This window comes from Amblyomma americanum, chromosome 1 (assembly GCF_052857255.1).
Source record: "Amblyomma americanum isolate KBUSLIRL-KWMA chromosome 1, ASM5285725v1, whole genome shotgun sequence".
Taxonomy (NCBI): domain Eukaryota; kingdom Metazoa; phylum Arthropoda; class Arachnida; order Ixodida; family Ixodidae; genus Amblyomma; species Amblyomma americanum.
Genome location: NC_135497.1, coordinates 538,220,545 through 538,229,504, shown reverse-complemented (window position 1 = coordinate 538,229,504; position 8,960 = coordinate 538,220,545). Strand labels below are relative to the sequence as shown.

The 8,960-nt window shown below is 47.0% G+C and overlaps 1 protein-coding gene across 1 annotated transcript; it reads right to left on the bottom strand.

Annotated features, from left to right (window-relative positions):
• Positions 1-5,686: 5,686 nt before the first annotated feature.
• On the bottom strand, positions 5,687-8,510 carry LOC144116294 (uncharacterized). Its single transcript, XM_077651034.1, is given in 1 exon segment — positions 5,687-8,510. A coding segment is annotated over 1 exon segment (2,061 nt). The 5' UTR covers positions 8,472-8,510; the 3' UTR covers positions 5,687-6,410.
• Positions 8,511-8,960: the final 450 nt, after the last annotated feature.

Below are 8,960 nucleotides of genomic sequence, written 5' to 3'. Positions count from 1 at the left end.
ACACAAAGAAACCATTATGTATTTCTGCCTCTGTAAGAACGAAAATTTTCTAGCAAGACAGGCATCATGCAGAAGCTGTAGCACCACCGGATCTCGATTCACCTCTGAAATACTGCGCATTTGTGAAAGCACAAAAATGGGCTAACTGGTCACTGCTTGTGGTGTCTATACAGAACTGTGAATCAAAAATTACACATACACAGCAGCGCAAAACACAAAGTTAAGCATTGGACTTAGATTCATTCCGAAGTGGCACTTTATATATGCAGGCACTATCACTGAGCCCTCCAAATGAGCAGATAAGCATGGAAGCCATGATGGATCGTTCAGCGGAGAACGATTCCTTCCACACTTCTATTTATTTCTCTTTGGCAAGACTGTTCCGTTGCTCTTTGGCAATACCGCCTTTTGAGTAAATCACGAGCTGAAGCCCACAATTTGCTCAAGCTCTGCGTGTAAGTTGGAATGCCCTCATATGTATACAGACGTGAGCTGACGTCTAGAGGGCTGCGATCTGGAGACCCAACACTTCATGCTATTTTCATTCTGCAAGGAGGTTTTTAAACTAATGGTGAATTCCAGTCGCAGGCCCGGAGCGGTCTGCACGCTCTGTGACAGAGCGCCTCAATCTGGCGCAGAGCGCGCGACCTGAAATTGCGATTGGAGTACACTTTCTCTGGCCAGAGCATGCAGGCCAGAGCGTGTAGGGCGCCGCTATCGCCGCTGCATGAGAACGTCACGCAAACTTCCGGTCGGATCCGCCGATTTCGGCGGAGCAGTCCCGACTGCTCCACGGAGCAATCTCGGCTCGGCAACAGCTCCCTGTCTACGATTGGAAGACGCGATCCGTGGCTCAGATCTGCGTTTGGAACACAGTTGCTCCGAAAAGGGCAGAAAACGTTGCCCCAGAAGTGCTCCAACTCTGCGATTGGAAGTCACCATAACATTATTGCTATAAAAACCACTGAATCTATAAAATTTCCTTTTTGTTTTTGCTCTGCACAACACAGCACGAGGGCTTCAGACAAACCTCCTTCCCTGTACACAAGCTAACATATTCCTTCATGCGTGCATACGCAAACAAAAACTAAGAACACGTGATTTTTTCTCACCTGCAATGGAACAGAACTGAACCGTGCTGCGTCTCGCCACAAAGCCATGCTCCTGCTGGTGGTGCTGCAACAGTTCACGACGGTGGAGAGAGAGGAAAAAACTTTATTTGGGTGCTTTCAAGGGCTTGGCGTCTCGAGGCCTCCGTCGTCTTCACTAGAGAAAAGCATTACAGCAGAGGTCACATGCGTGTTTTCTCACGAGCTGATGAGCTCGCAGCTTCGGGGTGCTTATTTCGCACATGCCTACTTTGGGATTTCAGAAAAGCAAATTCAGCTTTGCACACAGGGCACAGATACTTATCTCGTGCTGGTGACTCAGCAGGTGGCGAATTTGGTCCTTCCATTCCAATGAGGCCAGGAGGCGGCAGGCACAATGCTCACAGGACTGAAAAGAAAACTTTAAACAAAGGACGCGCAACTGCGCAAACTCGCGAGTATAGAACGAGAGAATGTGACCCAAACGCAAATAGCGTAACAACTAGCAAACAATCCCGGTGCACCTCAAGCGCAATTAGCGGCGATGTCCTAACCGATTGTCCTAACGTAGCCGAGGTAAGTAGCGTGGCCGCGTAACGGCAGTGACAGCGTGTCTCTGCGGCCCAATAGATTCAAATCTGCGCATGCGAAATAAAAGTAGTCACGTGATTGGACACAACTAATACCAACGTATCAACAAATTCACATAGAAACAGAATATAAAAAATGTGTTTATAAAATTCATAAGCTTAATTTGTATTGCAATCGTATCCAAAATGTTTATTTAAATGAGAAACAAGACAAACAAATCTTGCTAGGGACAGGAAATTCTAGGGAGGGACCAGATCTAGGGACTGCTGGGGATGGACTGATGTAAATACAAAGAAAAAGGCCGGTTCCGGGCTCTGCCTAGACCATGGTGTTAGAATAGGATAGGTGTGTGAACGGGCCGTCCCGCGACGGAGAGCAAGTGGCGCCAGCGAGGAACGAATTTCCGCCGACCGCCGAGAGATGGCGCGAGGCGGTTGGGGTTTTGCTTTAGGTGGCTGAGGGCAGGCGGGTTGCCGCAAGGAACGTGTCAGTTCTTGTCTTCTGTCGTCCGCGTCGTTTTTCTGTCGTGCACGTGCTCGGTGCCTTTCGCTGATATCCACGCTCCATCATTTTCTTCGTTTTTGGTGCATTCTGCGTTCGCGTGTGGGGAAAAAGTGTTTTGTGCCACGCTGCAATACGGGCTACAAATCCTGCAAGGAAAAGTTTTCGCTGTTTTCGGCGCCGAAAGAAGACGAACGGCTGCAGCTGTGGCGGCGGGCCATACCAAGAAAGGACCGAGCTCTACCAACAACCGACTACGTTTGCGAGAGACATTTTGAGCCCAGTTTTGTGTCCAAAATCTGAACGGCAGTGTACAATTGGCATGTGCTGCAAAGCGTCCCGCGAGCCGCGTTGTTGGAAAAGGACGTGGTGCCCGCGAAATACCCTGACCGCCCTGCCTACCTTTCGAAGACTTCAAAAAGTAGAAAACGACCCGCCGAAAGGCAACTGCTAGAAGCGAAAAAAATGAGGAGCGCCGAACCTTGTGTACAATTGTCAGAAGAAGCTAGCATGAAGTCCTCGCCGACTACCGCCGAGGCGTGCAACGTGACAGCGTTTGAAGAAGGATCCGATTGCAGCTCAGCAACAGCGGCGATCTCAGCATTCGCAAGCTTGTTCGAAAATCCTCCACTCTCGTGCCTTCCGTCTAAATGCTGGGGTTTTCACCGGCTCGAAATGGATGAAGTCAAAAGTGTTGTCTTTCTTTAACTTAAACGCTCCAAGACATCTGCCAGCCAGTTGCTGTCGGTTACCTCACGTGCTGCATCAGCGGGCGACATGACCGTATCAGACATGAATGAAGCAACGTGCTCGTGGGGCGGCATCTTCCCCCTTATGCTTCTGTGATGGCTACCAAGGTGGTCGAAATTGATGACAAAATGGAGGCGAGAGTAGTGGTGATGAGCAAAGTTGTTTATTTGGAGGATTTAAAATGTACAAGCTCTGTGAGATCTTTGGAGGACGTTAAAACTATTTTGGAGCATGTAGACAAAGTAAGGCTTTGTACTGGAGGACCTAGCGTCAAAGAGTATCCTAAGGCTGAGCCGCAAAGTGCGTTTCTCGATTTTGATAATAAATGGCGCCACAAGAAATGTTCACTAATACTCAGTGCCGGTGGATCGGTTTTCCAGAAGTGCTTCAGCCTCTCAGAAACATTCAGAATTCGCGAGGAGAGGCTAATGGAGAAGCAACAGAAATTGAATTCCAGTGGTGCTCGTTTCTCCGCGAAAAACTTGCAAAACCGTGAAAAACTTGCAGCGCTCAGGCGTGCTAACTATGCCCTCAAAAGATCAAAGCATCGCCTTTGCAACCGGTTGAAGATGCTCACTGCCGAGCTTAAGCAAGCTCCTGAGCTCCTGCAGATAACTTCTGGGGAAGGCATTGAAGCGAAGCTTTCCTAAGCTGAGCTACCAAGAATACAGCTGACGGCAGTGAAAGAGTGCTTGGCAGCTGCCAAACTCGCAAATAAAAAGAGCCGGCGCTACACAGAATACTGGCTTTTGCTGTGTCTGTTGCTGCACATTCGCAGCCCATCGGCGTATTCCTTCCTCCGAGAAAATGATGTTTTACCGCTTCATTGTGTCACACAGTTCGAAAGTATTTAAGTTTGGTGAGGGTGAAGTGCGGATTTGACACGCGATTTTTTGCGGCATTTAAAAAAAATGGCCACCAAGGAAGAGTTTTAGCGACACGAGATTTTAGTGTTCGATGAAATGCAGGTAAGGAAAGAGATAAGAGTGCACTCAAAGTCAATGACTTATTGCGGATTAAGCGATTTTGGTGACAGTGCGACGACCAGCGATGACCTCGCCGACCATGGACTGGTGTTCACATTTCGAGCATTTGGGGATCATAACTCGCAGCCGGTTGCTGTCTTTGCGAGCAAGGGTCCTACAAAAGTCACCAAACTTGCACAGCTCATACTAAAAGCGATTTTTCTCCTGGAGGAAGCTGGCGCGTTGGTCGATGGGATTGTGTGTGATGGAGCAGCTACTAATCGCTTTATGTGGAAAGAGTTCGGAGTGAGTGGGGCTCTTCGGCACACTAAACACTCCTTTACTCATCCTGTTGACAACAAGCGCAATGTTTTTTGTTTTTTCTGATGTGCCTCACCTCCTGAATTGTGTGCGGAACCGCTAGCTTGCATCGACAAACGATTTTAGTTGTCAATGGTGAACGGGTTCACTGCGCGCACTATGACAGATTGTTTGTAGAAGATTCGAAGCGAGCCGGCCTGGCGCTTGTCTGTCCTAAATTAACATTTTCCCATATTAATCCAACAAACACTGAAAAAATACGCGTTAAGCTGGCGACCCAGTTGTTCAGCCAGAGCGTAGCAAAAGGGCTGGAGTTTTATTCGAGGAGAGGCACGCAAGGATTAGAAAATGTGAAACGTACGATGGAGTTTACCATGAAACTCAATGACCTCTTTGGCGCCCTGAATCGAAACTGCCCGCGAGAAGGCATTACTGTAGGGAGCAAAGATCTACGAGTTTTAGCTTCTTCACTGTATTGGCTAAACAGGTGGGAGCAAGATGTACTATCTGAAAAGATTTCTCGTAAAAATTGCCGCACCGAACAGACCGCAGAGGGACTGCGCGTGTCAATTTTATCGGCATTGGAACTCTCTCGGTACCTGCTCAAGGAGTGTGGGTTCAGGTATGTCTTGACGGGAAAGTTCAATCAGGACGTGCTTGAACGCTTCTTCGGAATTATCCGACAGGCAGGTGGCCAAAATGACCACCCCTTTAAGCCCACTTTCCTGCAATTATATAACATGCTCTCAGTGTATAGTTTGCTCAAGCCGCCAAAGTTTGGCAATTGCGAAGTTCAAACCGCCGATAATACACGTACACTAACACTGACTGACATTAAGCTTGCGTTTAATGTTGACATTAAAGAAAAGACACAACTTCAGCTACTAAAAAAAAAACTTAGCTTAGTGGACGCGGAAGCAGTGTGAAGAAGTTTTTGATCATGCCCAGACAACACTGAAATATCCTGAGGACATACTGAGGATGTTTTTTGAGGACATTCTTTATCCTCAGGACAACCTCAAATGGTCCTCAAAATGTACTAGAAAGGTCCTCATGTCCGGCCTCAGGACATCCTCAGAATAGCCTCAAAAGGACAATTTCTGATGTTTTGAGTACATTCTGAGGAGGTTATAACTGGTCAAGCTGCATAAAAAAACGCGAAAAATTTGTGCAAATAATTTATTCATTAAATTCCTCAGCTGCTTGCTGCCATTTGGTGTTATCCCGGTGTGCTGCACGGGCTCCTTTACTGCTCTTCTGAGCTGCAACTGTCTTCTGTGGCGCCTACAGAAATAGAGATGGAAAATCAGAGATGGAATATGCATTTATGAGGACACACATTTACAAAACCAAAACAAACATAGTAGAACACCGGAGCACAGGCAAACCATGTTAATATTTTGCATGTTGTGCATCCAAAAAGGAAATAATTCATGCAAATAATAAATACTTGCACATACGTAAAGTGTATATTTGGGAAAAAAAGGCACACACAAACATCCAGCCATATCAAGGTGTGTTGTTGGGCAAGCTGGTGAGATATTCAGAGGGAAAACAGTGCAAAAGAAAACACACAGGACAAGAAAGACAAACTCGAGCGCTGACTAACAACTGAGTGTATTTAGTGCGAGAGCGAAATAAATACTTGGAAAAAATGACAAATGCGCAGGCGCAGGAAAGGAAAAAAAACAGCCATAGCTGAACTGCTCAGTCGATCATTTCGTTAAGCTATTCACTCCCTTCCTCTTTACATTTATGTTTTCATAAAAGGACTCCGCACCAAAACAGGCAGCAAACAATACAAGACAAGCGCTTGTTCCTTCTCTCTTACTGCATGCTGTCTGTTTTGGCACTAGGTCCTTTTACGAAAATATGCACCAACTAGCCCCTCAGCAAGCATTACATTTCTGTTTCACACATTTCCTAAAGTAAATAGAGAATTTCTCGTCTTTTGTGTACAAATGCCCCACTGATATGAACCGGAAAACTGAGAAAACCCTCAGTAAAATTTAATAAAATCCCGCCGATAATTCTCTAGCACACACAAATAGTACTGGCCAAGTTGAAATGCAATGATGAGAGATACTGCTTGAAAGCATGCATTTGGAGTTGGAAAAAAATAACATGCCACCCGCCATAGAAAAAGCCTTCAGCTTCTGCCACTGTGGCATAAACTCGTGGTTTATACAGTCAGTTATGCTGATATTTCTGAATGAAGGAGGGGAAAAATAATGGCATCGCGTTTAAAAAAGAGTTTCAAAGCTTTGCGTGAAACATTCTCTAGTGGCCAGGCACGCAGACTAGACAGTTGTGATGCTCTATATATGCCAAGCATTGATGATGGGCATGGAGAGGAGTACAGGTCCTCGAGCTGAATGAACTTTCTTCCTACAACGCAAGGTGCTCCAGTTGGCAGATGTGCAAAGTTCTCGATTACAATTATAGATCCATCTTGCAGAATGCAGCAGCTGTCCTTCTTGCCAGGGGCAAGGACTACGCTGCCTGACAGCTTCACTTTTTTGAACTGAGGCCCTTGACATGGAGCAATAAGGGGCCCAGACTCATGTTGTCCAGTGAGCAGTGGGAAGTTTGGCATCTGCTGAGCCTCCTTCAGTACAGCTCCTTGCTCTGATAGTCTGTTAGAGAGCTGCTCAAGTGGTCGCTCTGGTTTTCGGAGCAGTCTTTTCAGAGCAGACATGTGGTTCTCAAATGGGAACGCACTCCATGAATCCAATGGCCCCAGGTGCTCAACATCGGATGCCAGATGGCATAGTCCATGCACATTGTGCGAAGCATGCTGCTTGCCATATAACTTCGTAAAGCCTTTAACAAAATGGTTCAGAAGCTGCCCTGCATACTGCACTTCACTTTTTGTGCCATTAGGCATTGAAAGAATGGTAATAGCAACATGCAAAGCTAGAAAATTCTCATACATTTGTGATGGAAGAAGCGATGACAGGAGCACGGGTCCCCCATACAGCAAAAAGAAACGAAACTCTGTGGCCTTCCAGCGATCCAGATCTGTGAGGCTACGAGGCTTTCGGTTAAATTCACAAGGAACAAACGGTGCGGCCTTGACATTTCTCACTGACAGTTCAATGCGGACTTTGCTGCCAAGCCTTATAGCTTTCGGGCCACGGAACCACAATACAAGCAATTTGTGCACCACGCCTAGGCAAACGAGGCGCCTATAATCTAGCGGGACATCCCTCACAATGTCTATTGGCAGCTGCTCTACAATACTGCTTCCAGTATGATACTGCTCCTGCGACCTCTGCCTAAAACTGCAGTCAGTTCTCAGCTCACTGCTAATGTTTGGAAAACCGACTCTTCCTTCAATGTACGCACCCTTAACAGTGCACTTCGTGCAGCTGTAATAGCCCGTGTGGTTTTTGACACACAAAACAAATGCCTTTGCAGGCGCATCACACACAATGGCTTTTAGCTTTACAGGTATTGTGAAAGCTTCAACAGCAATTCCTGTAGATAAAAGAACATTTAGCTCTTCAACAAAGCTGTATAGGAACTCATTTGCATCTCTCGGCTTTCTGTCACCGAAGAAAACACTCGACACAAATGGTGCCGCATGCTTGAGGTTGCTTATGCGGCCGAGAATTGTCCAAAACTGGCCTCTAGAACTTTTCAATAATGGTAGGCCATCAATATGAAAAGTCAAATTCAGTTCCGGCGGCAGGTCTCGACGCTGTCCCAGGATTTCCCGTATTCCTGCTTCTACACCGAAGTGGCGGTACTGGCCTTCCGAAATTTCGGAAAGTTCATTCGATTTTTTCGGTGTCTGTAGCAGCGCTCTCGCCGATGATGGGAGAGAAGAAAAACACTTGTGGCTGCGGAGCACTTTCAAAAGTGACGTGACAGCAGCATGCGACGACCCAGACTACACTGCCTAAGTTTGAAGCTGGTGGCGGAAAGTCGCTACGTCCTCGTCAGCGCGTTCATGATCGGCTTCGTAATCAAACCTGCCGTCAACCTGAGGACAAAGGTCCTGATCGGAGCTTAAATCTACAAAAACCGATGAGGTCCCAGCTTCAGCATCTTGACTTGTGGTGTCTGGGGTCGGCACATCCTCAGTATCGGGCACAAAACGTTCGGTCACACACACATCACGCTGAAGCTGGCTGCACTGTTCTGATAATGGATCAGCACCAGCTTCGGCACACGCGGCGAGCTGCAGGCTAACGTCAACCCGTCTTTTCCTTGTGCGGCGAAACTTTCGCGCACGACTTTCCGTTGACATCGTGCAAATCAGCAGGTCGTAGTGCAAATCTAAAAGGCGTCACTCACTTTTCTGAGAGGCATCCATCGCGGAATAACAAACACGTGCGAGTAGCGTGCGTGCTTCACCGTCACGGTGATCGATCACGACGTTGCGGATGCAGGCTTGGCTTGGCTTAAACGAGAAGCGGCAACACACGGTAATGATGATGTTGATCGTGCGATGCGATCTTAAGAGGCAATAAATATTGCGGAACGATTGACTTTGTGAAAAAGAACATTTTTTACTGAAAAAAAAAACACCGTAATTTGCCTACCCAGCAACACACAGACGGGCCCCTGGATTCAAGCCCGCTTTCCGTGATCGGGCTAAAATCGTGCTCCTTCGCCAAAGGAAAAGCTAGCGGTATTGCGTACAACACGTAGTCTTGCATGAAGGAAAACGATTTGCAGAAGCTTTAATTGTGCGCGATAGCATCGTCACATGCAAAAACGGCAATCACAACTACGG